The sequence below is a fragment of the Anolis carolinensis genome, unplaced genomic scaffold (genome assembly GCF_035594765.1).
Source record: "Anolis carolinensis isolate JA03-04 unplaced genomic scaffold, rAnoCar3.1.pri scaffold_7, whole genome shotgun sequence".
Taxonomy (NCBI): Eukaryota; Metazoa; Chordata; class Lepidosauria; order Squamata; family Dactyloidae; genus Anolis; species Anolis carolinensis.
Window position 1 is genome coordinate 28,451,823 of NW_026943818.1, and position 21,138 is coordinate 28,472,960.

At 35.8% G+C, this 21,138-nt stretch overlaps 1 protein-coding gene across 3 annotated transcripts in view; it reads left to right on the forward strand.

Annotated features, from left to right (window-relative positions):
• Nucleotides 1-5,756: 5,756 nt before the first annotated feature.
• The window catches only part of trpv2 (transient receptor potential cation channel subfamily V member 2), a 52,957-nt gene continuing 37,575 nt past the window's right edge, over nt 5,757-21,138 (forward strand). Inside the window, exons 1-2 of one of the 3 annotated variants that reach the window (XM_062960355.1) lie at nt 5,757-5,973; nt 20,357-20,555. In XM_062960355.1, the coding sequence (XP_062816425.1) occupies nt 20,380-20,555 (176 nt within the window). In that variant the 5' untranslated portion in view covers nt 5,757-5,973; nt 20,357-20,379. Of the gene's footprint in view, nt 5,974-13,519; nt 14,022-20,356; nt 20,556-21,138 lie in introns of those variants that run through there. The other 2 variants (XM_062960356.1, XM_062960354.1) reach the window with 2 other exon arrangements.

The following is a 21,138-nucleotide window of genomic DNA, read 5'->3' on the forward strand; positions in this document are numbered from 1 at the left end:
CTTTCATGAGAGTCTTGTGCCCGATAGTGCACAGTCACGGTGCATTGGGACCACAGAGTCAACCCATTCGGACTGAGATAACAACAAAACCCCTGGGCCAAATCACACCAAATTTGGCCACCATACTCCTCACGTTTCCAACGAGTGGCCATCCAAAAAAAACCCGAGACAAGGCCAGAACAATCTCATTGTTACCCAGTTTAAATAGCCTTGCAGCTTCAAAGCCTGGCTGCTTCATACCTAAAGGACTCCATCGTTGGCCAACTTGAATGGCTTCACTGGTGCTGCGACCCCCACCGGGACTTTGAATCCAGGGAGTGGAGTGAGCTCCCGCCGTTAGCCCCAGCTTCTGCCCACCGAGCAGTTGGAAAGCATGCTGAGGTGAGTAGAGCAATAGGTACCTCTTTGCCGGGAAGGTAATGGCGCTCCTTGCAGTCCCCAAAGTCTGACATGTAGTAATACTTTTATTTCCCATACCACCAGACTTCGCCACAGCAACACATGGCAGGGCACAGCTAGTCTATATATATAAAAGGCTTTTGGCATCACGGCAACTCACAAAACAACAAAACCCAACACCCACCAAACTCTAAAATTGGCAACACAATCCATCATCCCTGCCTCCAGTAAGTTACAACACAATCACACAAAAAACACAACCACAACACCAAAAAAAGGCCAAACCCCACAACAGGCAATGTGCCATCTATCTATATATATAAAAGAGTGATGGCATCACGGCGACCCACAAAACAACAAAACTACAGGCCCCCCAACCTCGAAATTTGACAACACAACCCATCATCCACGCCTCTAGGTTGATACAACAAAAAGAAAAGAAAAATAAAGTCCTAATTAGAGAGAAAGGAATAATTGCTTTTATCCAATTGCTGCCAGTTAGAAGGCTAAGCTCCTCCAACTTGGTCTCCTAGCAACTCAATAAAAAATAATAAAAAACACTAAAAATTAATACAATAAAACACTATAGTAACAGAAAATAACTAAAGATAATACAAGAAAACAATAAAATATAATAAATAAAAAGATAACTTACAATAAAATTAATAAAAAATTGCAAATAACGTCAAATAAAAATTACACAACAATTTTTAACCAATACCACCACCACTTTGCCACAGCAACGCGTGGCCGGGCACAGTTAGTAATATATAATATAAACAATATAATAAAAATATAATACAAAGATAATGATACAATAATATATAATACTAGCTGTGCCCGGCCACGCGTTGCTGTGGCGTTGTCTGGTGGTGTCTGTATTTTATAGGCAGTGTGGAAGAGGCCAAAGTGAGGCCTAACTTTGCTTGTCTCCTGGGCTGAGTGGGTTGCTAGGAGACAAAGTGGGTGGAGCTTAGCCTTCTAACTGGCAGCAATTGGATAAAAACGATTATTCCTCTCCCTCTAATTAGGACTTTATTTTTCTTTTTGTCGTATCAACCTAGAGGCGTGGATGAGGGGTTGTGCTGTCAATTTTCGAGGTTGTGGGGTGTTTAGTTTTGTTGTTTTGTAGGTCGCCAGGATTCCATCACTCTTTTATATATATAGATGTAATATAAATATATAGTAATACAATGATATATAATTTATATATATATAAAAGGATAAAGTTGTTTGCACAACACAACTAAACGCCCCAGAAATACAAAACATGGCAACACAACGCAAAAGCCTTACCTCCTGGTTGTAACAACACAACCACACCACAAAACCACAATCCGGACCCACAAAACTCACAACAACGCATAGTGACTATGACAACACAACTAAACACCCCAGAAATACAAAACTTGGCAACACAACGCAAAAGCCTTCCCTCCCGGTTGTAACACCACAAAACCACAATCCGGACCCACAAATCTCACAACAACGCATCGTGACTATAACAACACAACTAAACACCCCAGAAATACGAAACTTGGCAACACAACACAAAAGCCTTCCCTCCCGGTTGTAACACCACAAAACCACAATCCGGACCCACAAAACTCACAACAACGCATTGTGACTATAACAACACAACTAAACGCCCCAGAAATACAAAACTTGACAACACAATCCAAAAGCCTTCCCTCCCGGTTGTAACAACACAACCACACCACAAAACCACAATCCAGACACACAAAACTCACAACAATGGATCATGACTATAACAACACAACTAAACGCCCCAGAAATACGAAACTTGGCAACACAATGCAAAAGCCTTCCCTCCCGGTTGTAACAACACAACCACACTACAAAACCACAATCCAGACACACAAAACTCACAACAATGGATCATGACTATAACAACACAACTAAACGCCCCAGAAATACGAAACTTGGCAACACAATGCAAAAGCCTTCCCTCCCGGTTGTAACAACACAACCACACTACAAAACCACAATCCAGACACACAAAACTCACAACAATGGATCATGACTATAACAACACAACTAAACGCCCCAGAAATACGAAACTTGGCAACACAATGCAAAAGCCTTCCCTCCCGGTTGTAACAACACAACCACACTACAAAACCACAATCCGGACCCACAAAACTCTCAAGAAATTATCAATCAACACAAAAATTGAAGAAGGTAACAGACTTCAAATACTACGACTAATGTGAGTATAAAAAAGGTGGAGGTCACAGCATCAATACAACCGAATGTAGACTGACCAACACAGCTAGTATAGTATATAGTATAATACAAACAGTATAATATAAATACTGTAACAATAATATATAATATATAAACATTACAATATATTTTATAGCAGATAATATAAACAATATACAAACTAATAAACTATAATATTGTATATATCAAGATGATATAAAAATACAATAATATACTGTAGTAATAAAATAATAGTATATAATTAATACAAACAATAATATTTTAAAATAGAACACAATAATATATAATAACTGTACATAATATAAACATAAAATAATAATACAATAATATACAATATTAATATAGTAATATCATCATCATATCCTGCTTTGAACGGGCTGGATTCGTTCCCGTTTCTAGGGAAGTAAACAAACAAACAAACCAGGCCTGGACTCCTCCTTGTTTCCAAAACTTCCATCATCATCATTATTATTATTATTATTATTATTAAAACGTAATTGTCTCCATTATTATTAAAATATAATTTTCTCCATCGTGGTCTCTGTGAAATTGCACCTAGGGTATTTCTACTCATAGTGGTGGTGTTGTGGGTGCAATTGCAGTAGGATATTATTATTATTATTATTTTATTATGACACAGCAAACAAGATAGACATGCTGGATTTCGTATCACAAAATCACAAGTTGAACACTTCCCAAGTGTCTAGGACTGTGTCATGTATTATTATTATTATTATTATTATTATTATTATTATTATTGTTATTATTACACAGCAAACAAGATAGATATGCTGGATTTCGTATCACAAAATCACAAGTTGAACACTTCCCAAGTGTCTAGGACTGTGTCATGTATTATTATTATTATTATTATTATTATTATTATTATTATTATTATTATTACACAGCAAACAAGATAGATATGCTGGATTTCGTATCACAAAATCACAAGTTGAACACTTCCCAAGTGTCTAGGACTGTGTCATGTATTATTATTATTATTATTATTATTATTATTATTATTATTATTTTATTATGACACAGCAAACAAGATAGACATGCTGGATTTCGTATCACAAAATCACAAGTCGAACACTTCCCAAGTGTCTAGGACTCTGTGATGTATTTTCAGATGATGCTGCAGATCCCAGTCGGGTGGCCTCTTGCAGTTGGCAGATCGTGATTTTGTCAATGTCTATTGTTTCCAAACGCCGGCTGAGATCTTTTGGCCCGGTACCCAGTGTGCCGATCACCACCGGGACCACCTGCACTGGTTTCTGCCAGAGTCTTTGAAGTTCAGTCTTGAGGTCCTGAGAGCGGCTGAGTTTTCGTGTTGTTTTTCACCTGGGAGGGCGACATCAATGATCCAAACCTTGTTCTTTTCCACAACTGTGATGTCTGGTGTGTTGTGTTCCAGAACTTTGTCAGTCTGGATTCGGAAGTCCCACAGTATCTTTGCGTGCTCATTTTCCAATACTTTTGCTGGTTTGTGATCCCACCAGGTCTTTGCTGCTGGGAGGTGGGACTTGAGGCATAAGTTCCAATGAATCCTTTGGGCCACATAGTTGTGCCTCTGTTTGTAGTCTGTCTGTGCGATTTCCTTACAGCAGCTGAGGAGATGATCCATGGTTTCGTTGGTTTCCTTGTACAGTCTGCATTTTGGGTCATCAGCTGATTTTTCAATCTTGGCCTGAATGGCCTTTGTCCTGATGTCTTGCTCCTGGGCTGCAAGGATCAGGCCTTCTGTCTCCTTCTTCAGGGTCCCATTCGTGAGCCAGAGTCAGGTCTTCTCCTTATCAGCTTTTCCTTCAATTTTGTCAAGGAACTTTCCTTGCAGTGTTTTGTTGTGCCAGCTGCCAGCTATAGTTTGTAGTGCGGTTTTCTTGTACTTATTCTGCTCTAATTTGTAGTGCGGTTTTCTTGTACTTATTCTGCTCTAATTTGTAGTGCGGTTTTCTTGTACTGATTCTGCTCTAATTTGTAGTGCGGTTTTCTTGTACTTATTCTGCTCTAGATACCAACTCTCCTAGGCTTTAGGAAAGCCTTAAAGACATGGTTGTGCACACAAGCTTTTAATGAATGAGAACATGGACTTTACATGACCTGTACGAAGACTTGAGGATTCTGGATGAATGGATTTTAATCTTGGACATTCTTAAAATTTTATATAATATGTTTTTATTTTGTAATGGTATCTGTTTTATATGAACTGTTGTTTTGTAGATTGTTTTATATGAATTGTTGTTTTTACATTGCTTTTAGGCATTGAATTTTTGCCTATTTACTGTAAGCCGCTTTGAGTCTCCTAGGAGAGAAAGGAGGGGTAAAAGTAATGTAAATAAATAAATAAATAAAATAGTTTGTAGTGCGGTTTTCTTGTACTGATTCTGCTCTAGTTTGTAGTGCGGTTTTCTTGTACTGATTCTGCTCTAGTTTGTAGTGCGGTTTTCTTGTACTTATTCTGCTCTAGTTTGTAGTGCGGTTTTCTTGTACTGATTCTGCTCTAGTTTGTAGTGCGGTTTTCTTGTACTGGTTCTGCTCTAGTTTGTAGTGCGGTTTTCTTGTACTGATTCTGCTCTAGTTTGTAGTGCGGTTTTCTTGTACTTATTCTGCTCTAGTTTGTAGTGCGGTTTTCTTGTACTTATTCTGCTCTAGTTTGTAGTGCGGTTTTCTTGTACTGGCTGTTTGTCTGCTGTGCTTTGAGGAGTTTCTGATTTTGGACTTCAATCCAAAATTTGCTTTACATATTCTGCCAGGGCATGTTCCTCTTCTTTGAGTGCTTGTTTGACTTGCAAGAGTCCTCTGCCCCCTGATCTTCTAGGCAGATATAGCCGGTCAACATCACTGCGAGGGTGCATAGGGTATGATTTGAGGTCTTGATCGTATCATTATTATTATTATTATTATTATTATTATTATTATTATATGATCATGAGACTTGTTCGGCTCTTCTCGTTTCCTTCCCCTTTTGATCTCTCGAGAGTCGTAAAAACACAACAGTTAGAATAACGGAACTTTCTCCGCCTGACTCTTCTGGGTTGGCTCTTGTGACGAACCCATGGGCTAAAACCACAGCCAGCGGCAGAAGAATTTGAATATATATATATATATATATATATATATATATATGAATGATGAGATAAAAGCCAAGCCTTGCTGTCTCACGCTCTCTTACTTCCTGCCCAACAGATGTTCACAATATCCGTCCCCGAAGAGAGGAAAGAGGCCTTCTCCGCACAACTGCGTAATCATTTCCATCGGCGTTTATTATTTTTTCCCTTCCGAGGCCGAGAAACGAGAGGCCTCGCCGTTCTAACCATCACAAAAGTAAGTACGTAGAACGTAGAACCCGAGTCCTGGTTTCGAGGATCCAAAGAAAGAAGAAGAAGGAGAGAAGGAAGGAAGGAAGGAAAAGAATAGATAGATGAAAGAGATAGATAGTGGAATGCTAGATACATAGATAGATAGATAGATAGATAGATAGATAGATAGATAGATAGATATGTTGTGATAGGACTTGGTGTATTTCTATATATATAAAAGGGTAATGAAATTTCGGCCTAGTCTATATCTATATATATAAAAGGGTAATAAAATTTCGGCCTAGTCTATATCTATATATATAAAAGGGTAATGAAATTTCGGCCTAGTCTATATCTATATATATCTATATCAGCCCAGGGGACAGGCAGAGTTAGGCCTCACTTAGGCCTCTTCCACATCTATATATATAAAAGGGTAATGAGATTTCGGCCTAGTCTATATCTATATATATAAAAGGGTAATAAAATTTCGGCCTAGTCTATATCTATCTATATATATAAAAGGGTAATAAAATTTCGGCCTAGTCTATATCTATATATATCTATATCAGCCCAGGGGACAGGCAGAGTTAGGCCTCACTTAGGCCTCTTCCACATCTATATATATAAAAGGGTAATGAGATTTCGGCCTAGTCTATATCTATATATATCTATATCAGCCCAGGGGACAGGCAGAGTTAGGCCTCACTTAGGCCTCTTCCACATCTATATATATAAAAGGGTAATGAGATTTCGGCCTAGTCTATATCTATATATATCTATATCAGCCCAGGGGACAGGCAGAGTTAGGCCTCACTTAGGCCTCTTCCACATCTATATATATAAAAGGGTAATGAGATTTCGGCCTAGTCTATATCTATATATATCTATATCAGCCCAGGGGACAGGCAGAGTTAGGCCTCACTTAGGCCTCTTCCACATCTATATATATAAAAGGGTAATGAGATTTCGGCCTAGTCTATATCTATATATATCTATATCAGCCCAGGGGACAGGCAGAGTTAGGCCTCACTTAGGCCTCTTCCACATCTATATATATAAAAGGGTAATGAGATTTCGGCCTAGTCTATATCTATATATATCTATATCAGCCCAGGGGACAGGCAGAGTTAGGCCTCACTTAGGCCTCTTCCACATCTATATATATAAAAGGGTAATGAGATTTCGGCCTAGTCTATATCTATATATATAAAAGGGTGATGAAATTTCGGCCTAGTCTATATCTATATATATCTATATCAGCCCAGGGGACAGGCAGAGTTAGGCCTCACTTAGGCCTCTTCCACATCTATATATATAAAAGGGTAATGAGATTTCGGCCTAGTCTATATCTATATCTATAAAAGGGTAATGAAATTTCGGCCTAGGGCAAAACAACAAAACTACACATCCCAGAAACACTAAACTTGGCAGCACAACCCCTCATCCATGCCTCTACGTTCATACAACAAAAAGAAAAGAAAAATAAAGTCCTAATTAGAGGGAGAGGAATAATTGTTTTTATCCAATTGCTGCCAGTTAGAGGGCTAAGCTCCGCCCACTTGGTCTCCTAGCAACCCACAGCCCAGGTGACAGGCAGAGTTAGGCCTCACTTTGGCCTCTTCCACACTGCCTATAAAATACAGATTGTCTGATTTTAACTAGATTATATGGCAGTGTAGACTCAAGGCCCTTCCACACAGCTATATAGCCCATTTATAATCTTACTAGCTATGCCCGGCCACGCGTTGCTGTGGTGTCTGGTGGTGTTGGTGAGAACTTGTTGAGGTAGTGGTGGTATTGAATGTCTGTTGTATGGTTGTCTTTATGTTTAGTATGCATTTGGTTGTTTGTGTACTGTGAAAGTGGTGAGGGTAGAGGGGGTCTCTGTCCCTGTGTAGTATTGTATAGTATTTATACGTTGTCCATGTGTTGTGAACGCTTGGATTGTGTCCTGCTGCATAGTAGAAAGGGTTGGGCTGGATGGCCCTTAGGGGTCTCTCCAAACTCTTGGATTCTATGCTATTATTATTATTATTATTATTATTATTATTATTATTATTATTATTATCTTCATCATCATTATTATGTTGAGGCTGGATGGCCATCTGTCAGGAGTGCTTGGATTGTGTCCTCCTGCATGGTAGAAAGAAGTTGATCTGGATGATCCTTAGGGGTCACTCCAGACCTTAGGATTGTATGATGTTGTTGTTATTATTATTATTATTATTATTATTATTATTATTATTATTATTATTATTATGTAGAGGCTGGATGGCCATCTGTCAGAAGTGCTTGGATTGTGTCCTCCTGCATGGTAGAAGGAAGTTGATCTGGATGATCCTTAGGGGTCTCTCCAAACCTTAGGATTGTATGATTATGTTTATTATTATTATTATTATTATTATTATTATTATTATTATTATTATTATTATTAGTAGTAGTAGTAGTAGTAGTAGTAGTATTGAGAGGCTGGGTGGCCATCTGTTGGGAGTGCTTGGATTGTGTCCTCCATGGCAGTATTGGGTTGGACTGGATGACCACAGTAATTATTTCATATTACAGTAGAATCTCACTTATCCAACATTCGCTGATCCAGTGTTCTGGATTATCCAACGCAGTCTGCCTTTTAAAACTACAATGTTTTTGTAGTCAATGTTTTAAATTCATTATGATATTTTGGTGCTAAATTCATAAATGCAGTAATTACTGCATAGCATTACTGCCTATTGAACTACTTTTTCTATCAAATTTGTTGTATAACATGATGTTTTGGTGCTTAATTTGTAAAATCATAATCTAATTTGATGTTTAATCGGCTTTTCCTGAATCCCTTCTTATTATCCAACATATTCACTTATCCAACGTTCTGCCAGCTTGTTTATGTTGGATAAGTGAGAGACTACTGTATATTTATAATCTTATATTATCTGCTTAGAACTGGATTATATGAGGCCCCTTCTACAGAGCTGGATAAAATGCACACTGAAGTGGATTATATGGCAGTGTGGAGTCAAGATAATCCAGTTCAAAGCAGATAATATAAGATTCTAAATGGGTTATATAGCTGTGTGGAAGGGCCTTGAGTCTACACTGCCATTTAATCCCAATCAGATAATCTGTATTTTATAGTCAGTGTGCAAGAGGCCTAAGTGAGGCCTAACTCTGCCTGTCCCCTGGGCTGAGTGGGTTGCTAGGAGACCAAGTGGGTGGAGCTTAGCCTTCTAACTGGCAGCAATTGGGTAAAAACATTTATTCCTCTCCCTCTAATTAGGACTTTATTTTTCTTTTCGTTTCGTTGTATGAACGTAGAGGCGTGGATGAGGGGTTGTGCTGTCAATTTTCGAGGTTGGGGGGTGTTTAGTTTTGTTGTTTTGTCCTAGGCCGAAATTTCGTTACCCTTTTATATATATAGATTACATAATATGGTCAATATATGTATATACAATATATTAGCATAGCATAATATTAATATATAATATATTATTGTATTACAGTAGAGTCTCGCTTATCCAACATAAATGGGCCGGCAGAATGTTGGATAAGCTAATATGTTGGATAATAAGGAGAGAATAAGGAAAAGCCTATTAACATCAAATTAGGTTATGATTTTACAAATTAAGCACCAAAACCTCATGTTATACAACAAATTTGACAGAAAAAGTAGTTCAATATGCAGTAATGCTATGTAGTAATTACTGTATTTACGAATTTAGCACCAGAATATCACAATGTATTGAAAACATTGACTACAAAAATGCGTTGGATAATCCAGAACGTTGGATAAGTCAGACTCTACTGTACATTATAATATCAATATTATATGTATATACAGTATATTATAATTATTATAGCACAATATAAGCATTGTACTATATTGTACTATAACATTATGGTGTAATATTATTAGTATTTTCGAGGTTGTGGGGTGTTTTGTTGTTTTGTCCTAGGCCAAAATTTCATTACCTATATATATATATATATATATATATATATATTAGACATGTCCAAAAAATCATTTTGAATCGTATATCGGAATTATTTCGGATTGTTCTCGCTTTTTGATACGCATTCCGAGACATTGCCTCACAGCACAACCAGCAATGTAATTCAAACCATCGTCGGCCCATTCTCTAATTGTCTCTTAATGTTTCGTTATTTTTTCCCCCCAAAATTTTTTTAAAAAATATTTTTTTTAAAAAAAAAATTTTTTTTCAGGCAATTTAGTTTATTACATTTGATACATTATTTTTCCAATGAAATCTTAATTTTAATTTTTTTTATTGTGATTTTTCTCAACGAACAAACAAACATACATTGGCAATAGAACAATACAACAATAACTGTGTAAGGGAGGCGGGGTGGAGGGGTGAATTGACTTCCATCTTTAGTTCTTCTCAAATCTTTAGATCAATCTTTACTTATTTGTATTTTATTCTTTAAATAGTCCTCAAAGTTGGTCCAGTCAGTAGCTTTCAATATTGTTCCATTAGTTCTTTTGATCAGAAAAGATAGTTGATCCATATTTTTGATCTCCAATAGTTTATCTAACCATAATTCTTTTGTTGGTGTTTGTGTAGATTTCCAGAGTCTTGCGATCGCGAGTCTTGCTGCAGTGATAAAAAAAGTAAAAAGTTTGTCTGTATTAGGATCAATCTTATCCCTAGGGTCATATAAACCTAACAAGAGCAGTTCTGGTTTTTTAACAAATTTAGTCTTTAAAATTACATTACTCTCCTCCAGGATTACAGTCCAGAATCTTTCTAGCTTCCTACATTTCCACCACATATGGAAGTAGGAACCTGTTTGGGTTTTACGCCTCCAGCATTTGTTGTTTGTATTTTTATACATTAGACCAACCTTTTTTGGTGTTAAATACCACCTATGTATGAGTTTGAGCCAGTTCTCTTTTAAATGTTTTGTTTGTTTCTGCAACCTACCTTGAATGGGAGCATGGCAAATTTGATGAGGATAGCTCAAGAAATGAAGATGGGAGAGCCGTGTAAAAGTCCCACCCCCCCCCACCCCCACCCCGGGTTCCTTTTTTTTCGCGTCCGCCATTTTAGAAACATTTAGAATCATTACGAATTTTCGGAAATATCCGAAATTTTGGGGTGAAAAAATCGGAAATACTTTCTATATCGAAGCGCCAGCGCCCCCTACTTTAGAAACGAGAATTGAAACATTTTTTTCATTGATCGGACATGCCTAATATCTATGATATTGTGGGGCGGACACGCATTTTAGAAACATTTAGAATCATTACGAATTTTCGGAAATATCCGAAATTTTTGGGTGAAAAAAAATCGGAAATACTTTCTATATCGAAGCGCCAGCGCCCCCTACTTTAGAAACGAGAATTGAAACATTTTTTTCATTGATCGGACATGCCATATATATATATAATTCCGTGTTCAGACGCTACCAGGAGGACTCCACTTGTCGGCTTCTCTTCCCTTTTGCTCGTTTATTTTTCTGTCTTCCAGACAATAACAATCGTCTTCCGAATTGATTCTTCTCTTAGACGCATCGGTTTCATCTCTGCCTCCGAATCCATTCCGGGAGGATCCGCTTTGCAAAGCAAGTATATCTTTGTCATCTCATTATTTCCAGGGCGGGGTCCGAACAACGGAACAGGGATCTATTGATAGGATCAATTGCCCTACGGCACAAAAATACGAAAAGAACGTCCTTTTCTCCATCGTGGTCTCGGTGAAATTGCACCTACGGGTCTCCTGCTGCCCGAATGTGTCTTGTGCTGTTTTAATAATTTTTTCCCCATATTTTTATAGCGGAAACAACGAGGAAATGGTATTAGGAACCCAGGAAGAAAGGGTTAAAGGTTTGCTGGGAGGACGGACAAGCATTATCCATTATGAATAATAGTCCATTAGCGGAGGACTAATGATTTATTGATCAAATGCTTTTAAGAGCTATGTATGCTCTCAAAGCACATCTTTTCGCCATCTTTCAAAGCCGTTTCGAACCATATTATTATTACAGTAGAGTCTCACTTATCCAACGTAAACGGGCTGACAGAATGTTGGATAAGCGAATATGTTGGATAATAAGGAGAGATTAAGGAAAAGCCTATTAAACATCAAATTAGGTTATGATTTTACAAATTAAGCACCAGAACATCATGTTATACAACAAATTTGTCAGAAAAAGTAGTTCAATACGCAATAATGCTATGTAGTAATTACTGTATTTACGAATTTAGCACCAGAATATCACAATGTATTGAAAACATTGACTACAAAAATGCGTTGGATAATCCAGAACGTTGGATAAGTCAGACTCTACTGTACATTATAATATCAATATTATATGTATATACAGTATATTATAATTATTATAGCACAATATAAGCATTGTACTATATTGTACTATAACATTATGGTGTAATATTATTAGTATTTTCGAGGTTGTGGGGTGTTTTGTTGTTTTGTCCTAGGCCAAAATTTCATTACCTATATATATATATATTAGACATGTCCAAAAAATCATTTTGAATCGTATATCGGAATTATTTCGGATTGTTCTCGCTTTTTGATACGCATTCCGAGACATTGCCTCACAGCACAACCAGCAATGTAATTCAAACCATCGTCGGCCCATTCTCTAATTGTCTCTTAATGTTTCGTTATTTTTTCCCCCCAAAATTTTTTTAAAAAATATTTTTTTTAAAAAAAAAAATTTTTTCAGGCAATTTAGTTTATTACATTTGATACATTATTTTTCCAATGAAATCTTAATTTTAATTTTTTTTTTATTGTGATTTTTCTCAACGAACAAACAAACATACATTGGCAATAGAACAATACAACAATAACTGTGTAAGGGAGGCGGGGTGGAGGGGTGAATTGACTTCCATCTTTAGTTCTTCTCAAATCTTTAGATCAATCTTTACTTATTTGTATTTTATTCTTTAAATAGTCCTCAAAGTTGGTCCAGTCAGTAGCTTTCAATATTGTTCCATTAGTTCTTTTGATCAGAAAAGATAGTTGATCCATATTTTTGATCTCCAATAGTTTATCTAACCATAATTCTTTTGTTGGTGTTTGTGTAGATTTCCAGAGTCTTGCGATCGCGAGTCTTGCTGCAGTGATAAAAAAAGTAAAAAGTTTGTCTGTATTAGGATCAATCTTATCCCTAGGGTCATATAAACCTAACAAGAGCAGTTCTGGTTTTTTTAACAAATTTAGTCTTTAAAATTACATTACTCTCCTCCAGGATTACAGTCCAGAATCTTTCTAGCTTCCTACATTTCCACCACATATGGAAGTAGGAACCTGTTTGGGTTTTACGCCTCCAGCATTTGTTGTTTGTATTTTTATACATTAGACCAACCTTTTTTGGTGTTAAATACCACCTATGTATGAGTTTGAGCCAGTTCTCTTTTAAATGTTTTGTTTGTTTCTGCAACCTACCTTGAATGGGAGCATGGCAAATTTGATGAGGATAGCTCAAGAAATGAAGATGGGAGAGCCGTGTAAAAGTCCCACCCCCCCCCACCCCCACCCCGGGTTCCTTTTTTTTCGCGTCCGCCATTTTAGAAACATTTAGAATCATTACGAATTTTCGGAAATATCCGAAATTTTGGGGTGAAAAAATCGGAAATACTTTCTATATCGAAGCGCCAGCGCCCCCTACTTTAGAAACGAGAATTGAAACATTTTTTTCATTGATCGGACATGCCTAATATCTATGATATTGTGGGGCGGACACGCATTTTAGAAACATTTAGAATCATTACGAATTTTCGGAAATATCCGAAATTTTTGGGTGAAAAAAAATCGGAAATACTTTCTATATCGAAGCGCCAGCGCCCCCTACTTTAGAAACGAGAATTGAAACATTTTTTTCATTGATCGGACATGCCATATATATATATAATTCCGTGTTCAGACGCTACCAGGAGGACTCCACTTGTCGGCTTCTCTTCCCTTTTGCTCGTTTATTTTTCTGTCTTCCAGACAATAACAATCGTCTTCCGAATTGATTCTTCTCTTAGACGCATCGGTTTCATCTCTGCCTCCGAATCCATTCCGGGAGGATCCGCTTTGCAAAGCAAGTATATCTTTGTCATCTCATTATTTCCAGGGCGGGGTCCGAACAACGGAACAGGGATCTATTGATAGGATCAATTGCCCTACGGCACAAAAATACGAAAAGAACGTCCTTTTCTCCATCGTGGTCTCGGTGAAATTGCACCTACGGGTCTCCTGCTGCCCGAATGTGTCTTGTGCTGTTTTAATAATTTTTTCCCCATATTTTTATAGCGGAAACAACGAGGAAATGGTATTAGGAACCCAGGAAGAAAGGGTTAAAGGTTTGCTGGGAGGACGGACAAGCATTATCCATTATGAATAATAGTCCATTAGCGGAGGACTAATGATTTATTGATCAAATGCTTTTAAGAGCTATGTATGCTCTCAAAGCACATCTTTTCGCCATCTTTCAAAGCCGTTTCGAACCATATTATTATTACAGTAGAGTCTCACTTATCCAACGTAAACGGGCTGACAGAATGTTGGATAAGCGAATATGTTGGATAATAAGGAGAGATTAAGGAAAAGCCTATTAAACATCAAATTAGGTTATGATTTTACAAATTAAGCACCAGAACATCATGTTATACAACAAATTTGTCAGAAAAAGTAGTTCAATACGCAATAATGCTATGTAGTAATTACTGTATTTACGAATTTAGCACCAAAATATCATGATATATTGAAAACATTGACTACAAAAATGCGTTGGATAATCCAGAACGTTGGATAAGCGAATGTTGGATAAGTGAGACTCTACTGTATTATTATTATTATTATTATTATTACGATTGTCATACCATAATAATAGTAATAATAATAATAATAGGGAAGTGTTCGACTTGTGATTTTATGATACAAAATCCAGCATGTCTATCTTGTTCGCTGTGTCATAATAAAATAATAATAATAATAATAATAATAATAATAATAATAATACATCATACAGTCCTAGACACTTGGGAAGTGTTCGACTTGTGATTTTGTGATACGGAATCCAGCATGTCTATCTTGTTTGCTGTGTCATAAAATAATAATAATAATAATAATAATAATAATAATAATAATAATAATAATAATAGTGTTAGTATTATATGACCGCCTTTCCTACCCCAACAGCATCCTTATAATAATAATAATAATAATAATAATAATAATAATAATAATAATAATTAGGAAGTGTTCGACTTGTGATTTTATGATACAAAATCCAGCATATCTATCTTGTTTGCTGTGTCATAATAATAATAATAATAATAATAATAATAATAATAATAATAATAATGTTAGTATTATATGACCGCCTTTCCTACCTCAACAACATCCTTTGAATAAATAATAATAATAATAATAATAATAATGTTAGTATTATATGACCGCCTTTCCTACCTCAACAACATCCTTTGAATAAATAATAATAATAATAATAATAATAATGTTAGTATTATATGACCGCCTTTCCTACCTCAACAACATCCTTTGAATAAATAATAATAATAATAATAATAATAATAATGTTAGTATTATATGACCGCCTTTCCTACCTCAACAACATCCTTTGAATAAATAATAATAATAATAATAATAATAATGTTAGTATTATATGACCGCCTTTCCTACCCCAACAACATCCTTTGAATAAATAATAATAATAATAATAATGTTAGTATTATATGACCGCTTTTCCTACCCCAACAACATCCTTATAATAATAATAATAATAATAATAATAATAATAATAATAATAATAATTGGGAAGTGTTCGACTTGTGATTTTATTATACAAAATCCAGCATATCTATCTTGTTTGCTGTGTCATAATAAAATAATAATAATAATAATAATAATAATAATAATGTTAGTATTATATGACCACCTTTCCTACCCCAACAACATCCTTTGAATAAATAATAATAATAATAATAATGTTAGTATTATATAACCACTTTTCCTACCCCAACAACATCCTTATAATAATAATAATAATAATAATGTTATTATTATAAGACCATCTTTCCTACCCAACAACATCCTTTCGCCATCTTTGAAAGCTGTTTCAAACCATATCAATATTATTATTATTATTATTATTATTATACCACAACAACAACAACAACGATAATAATGTTAATATTATATGACCGCCGTTCCTACCCCAACAACATCCTTTCGCTGTCTTTGAAAACCGTTTCGAACCATAATAACAATAACAATAATAATAATAATAATAATGGTATTTCAGAGATTGAAGGGAGATTATTATATTGTATTGTATTATATTATAATATAATATTATATTATTATATTGTATTACATTATAATATTACGATATTATGATATTATATTATATTATTATAATATTATATTATATTATTATACTAGCTTTGCCCGGCCACGTGTTGCTGTGGCTTATGGGAATCCTTTGTTGGCCAGGTGGAATAGCAGTGAATAGCCTTGCAGTCTCAAAGCCTGGCTGTTTTCTGGAGTAGCTGGAGCTTTTTGTTGTATGAACGTAGAGGCATGGATGAGGGGTTCTGCTGCCAAGTTTAGTGTTTCTGGGATGTGTAGTTTTGTTGTTTTGTCCTAGGCCGAAACGCCATTACCCTTTTATATATATAGATATTATTATATTGTTATATTATATTATATTATATTATATTAGGGTTGTTGAGAGTTTTCCAGGCTGTCATGGACGAGGGGTTATGCTGCCAAGTTTAGTGTTTCTGGGATGTGTACTTTTGTTGTTTTGTCCTAGGCCGAAACGCCATTACCCTTTTATATATATATAGATATTATTATATTATATTATGATATGATATGATATGATATTATATTATAATATTATATTATATTACATTATTATTACATTATATTATATTACATTATATTATATTATAATATTGTATTATATTACATTATTATGATATGATATTATATTATATTATTATACTAGCTTTGCCCGGCCACGCATTGCTATGGCTTATGGGAATCCTTTGTTTGCCAGGTGGAATAGCAGTGAATAGCCTTGCAGTCTCAAAGCCTGGCTGTTTTCTGGAGTAGCTGGAGCTTTTTGTTGTATGAACATAGAGGCATGGATGAGGGGTTAGTGTTTCTGGGATGTGTACTTTTGTTGTTTTGTCCTAGGCCGAAACGCCATTACCCTTTTATATATATAGATATTATTATATTATATTATACTAGCTGTGCCCGGCCACGCGTTGCTGTGGCAAAATATGGTGTTCTGGGAAATAAAGTATTGAGGAACTGGTGGTAGTTAAGGTCAAGGGTAAACGTTTTCCCCTGACATTAAGTCCAGTTATGTCTGACTCAGAGTGTTGGTGCTCATCTCCATTTCTAAGCCGAAGAGCCAGCGTTGTCCGTAGACTCCTCCAAGGTCATGTGGGATGACTGCATAGAGCGGCGTTACATTCCCGCCAGAGCAGTACCTATTGATGCACTCACATTTGCATGTTTTTGAACTTCTGGGTTGGCAGAAGCTGGGGCTAACAGTGGGGGCTCTCTCCGCTCCCCCAATTCAAACCTGTGGCCTTTCGGTCCAGAAGTTCAGCAGCTCAGCGCTTTAACACGCTGCGCCATCAGGGGATATTATTTCCTAAAGGTTGTGAATATACAATATTTCTGATTGGTTTTTTTTGTCTGTTGGAGACAAGTATGAATGCTGCAATTAGGAAAAATGATTAGGATGTAATGGCCTTGCAGCGTTAAAGCCTGGCTGCTTCCTCCCTGAGTGAATTTTTTGTTGGGAGGTGTTAGCTGGCCCTGATTGTTTCCTGTGTGGAATTCCCTTGTTTTCAGAGTGGTGTTGTTTGCGATATTTTATGTGCTTCTACTGTCTGTGGCCCTGAGAAAACAGAGGATTTGCCAGACTTTGATGATGGGAATACTTTGTTGGGAGGTGTTAGCTGGCCCTGATTGTTTCCTGTGTGGAATTCCCCTGTTTATTTACTGTCCTGGTTTTAGAGATTATATTGTTCTGCATTATTCTATCCCAGTAATTATTTCATATTAAAGTAGAATCTCACTTATCCAACATTCACTTATATAATGTTCTGGATTATCCAACGCAGTCTGCCTTTTCATAATCAATGTTTTTGTAGTCAGTGTTTTAAATTCATTGTGATATTGTAGTGGTAAATTTGTAAATACAGTACAGTAGAGTCTCACTTATCCAACATAAACAGGCTGGCAGAATATTGGATAAGCGAATATGTTGGATAATAAGGAGGCATTAAGGATAAGCCTATTAAACATCAAATTAGGTTATGATTTTACAAATGAAGCACCAAAATATCATCTTAGACAACAAATTTGGCAGAAAAAGTAGTTCAATACACAGTAATGCTATGTAGTAATTACTGTATTTATGAATTTAGCACCAAAATATCACAATATATTGAAAACATTGACTACAAAAATGCGTTGGATAATCCAGAACATTGGATAAGCGAGGCTTGGATAAGTGAGACTCTACTGTAATTACTACATAGCATTACTGCGCATGGAACTAATTTTTCTGTCAAATTTGTTGTATAATATGATGTTTTGGTGCTTAATTTGTAAAACGATGACCTAATTTGATGTTTAATCGGCTTTTCCTGAATCCCTTCTTATTATCCAACATATTCACTTATCCTGCCGGCCTGTTTATGTTGGATAAGTGAGACTCTACTGTATATTGATAATCTTATATTATCTGCTCAGAACTGGATTATCTGAGGCCCCTTCTTCACAGCTGTATAAAATGCCCACTGAAGTGGATGATATGGCAGTGTGGAGTCAGAATAATCCAGTGCAAAGCAGATAATATAAGATTATAAATGGGTTATATAGCTGTGTTGAAGGGCCTTGAGTCTACACTGCCATATAATCCAGTTAAAATCAGATAATCTGTGGAAGAAGCCTAAGTGAGGCCTAAATTTGCCTGTCCCCTAACTGAAACCTGGCTGTCCCTTGGTTGCTAGGCAACCAAGTGGGCAGAGATTAGCCCTCTAAACTGGCAGCAATTGGATAAAAACAATTATTGCTCTCCCTCTAATTAGAACTTTATTTTTCTTTTCTTTTCGTTGTATCAACCTGGAGGCATGGATGATGGGTTGTGTTGTCAAATTTCGAGGTTGTGGGGCCTGTACTTTTGTTGTTTTGTCCACTGCCCTGATGCCATCACTCTTTTATATATATAGATTATATTATATTATATTATATTATTATATTATATTATATTATATTATATTATATTATATTATATTATATTATATTATATTATATTAGGGTTGTTGAGAGTTTTCCGGGCTGTCATGGATGAGGGGTTGTGCTGCCAAGTTTAGTGTTTCTGGGATGTGTAGTTTTGTTGTTTTGTCCTAGGCCGAAACGCCATTACCCTTTTATATATATAGATATTATTATATTATTATATTATATTATATTATATTATATTATATTATATTATATTATATTAGGGTTGTTGAGAGTTTTCCGGGCTGTCATGAATGAGGGGTTGTGCTGCCAAGTTTAGTGTTTCTGGGATGTGTACTTTTGTTGTTTTGTCCTAGGCCGAAACGTCATTAGCCTTTTATATATATAGATATTATTATATTATTATATTATATTATATTATATTATATTATATTATATTATATTATATTATATTATATTATATTATATTATATTATATTAGGGTTGTTGAGAGTTTTCCGGGCTGTCATGGATGAGGGGTTGTGCTGCCAAGTTTAGTGTTTCTGGGATGTGTAGTTTTGTTGTTTTGTCCTAGGCCGAAACGCCATTACCCTTTTATATATATAGATATTATTATATTATATTATATTATATTATATTATATTATATTATATTATATTATATTATATTAGGGTTGTTGAGAGTTTTCCGGGCTGTCATGAATGAGGGGTTGTGCTGCCAAGTTTAGTGTTTCTGGGATGTGTACTTTTGTTGTTTTGTCCTAGGCCGAAACGCCATTACCCTTTTATATATATAGATATTATTATATTATATTATATTATATTAGATTAGATTAGATTATATTATATTAGGGTTGTTGAGAGTTTTCCGGGCTGTCATGAATGAGGGGTTGTGCTGCCAAGTTTAGTGTTTCTGGGATGTGTACTTTTGTTGTTTTGTCCTAGGCCGAAACGTCATTAGCCTTTTATATATATAGATATTATTATATTATATTATATTATATTATATTATATTATATTATATTATATTAGGGTTGTTGAGAGTTTTCCGGGCTGTCTGGCCGGGTTCCAGAAGCATTCTCTCCTGACGTTTCACCCACATCTATGGCGGGCATCCGCCTCTCCTCTGTCTCCTCGCCAGGGACTTGGACCAGAAGATAGAGGATGTCGAGGGACCTTCTTCCGGTGCTGGAGACGGACGACGGGACCATCAGTCGGGCCGAGGGGCCTTCGGAGGAGGGCGAGGGGGGTCCCGGCCCCTTGGAGACCCCCTTCCAGAAGGAGGCCCCTCCGTCCCCACGGATCAGGGTCAACCTCAACTACCGCGATGGGCTCCCCAGGTCAGCACCAGGCACTTAACGGACGCCTTCAAACTCAAGGAGGGGTGTGACTATATATAGATATATATGGATGACATCTATCTGCTCTCTCTCCTTCTCTATTATATATATCATGAATAGGAAATGTTAGATAGATATAGATATAGATACAGATACAGATATAGATATAGATATATATGGATGACATTTATCTGCTCTCTCTCCTTCTCTATTATATATATCATGAATAGGCAATGTTATATAGATATAGATATAGATATAGATATATATGGATGACATTTATCTGCTCTCTCTCCTTCTCTATTATATATATCATGAATAGGCAATGTTATATAGATATAGATATAGATATAGATATATATGGATGACATTTATCTGCTCTCTCTCCTTCTCTATTATATATATCATGAATAGGCAATGTTATATAGATATAGATATAGATATAGATATATATGGATGACATCTATCTGCTCCCTCTCCTTCTCTATTATATATATCATGAATAGGCAATGTTATATAGATATAGATATAGATACAGATATAGATATAGATATATATGGATGACATTTATCTGCTCTCTCTC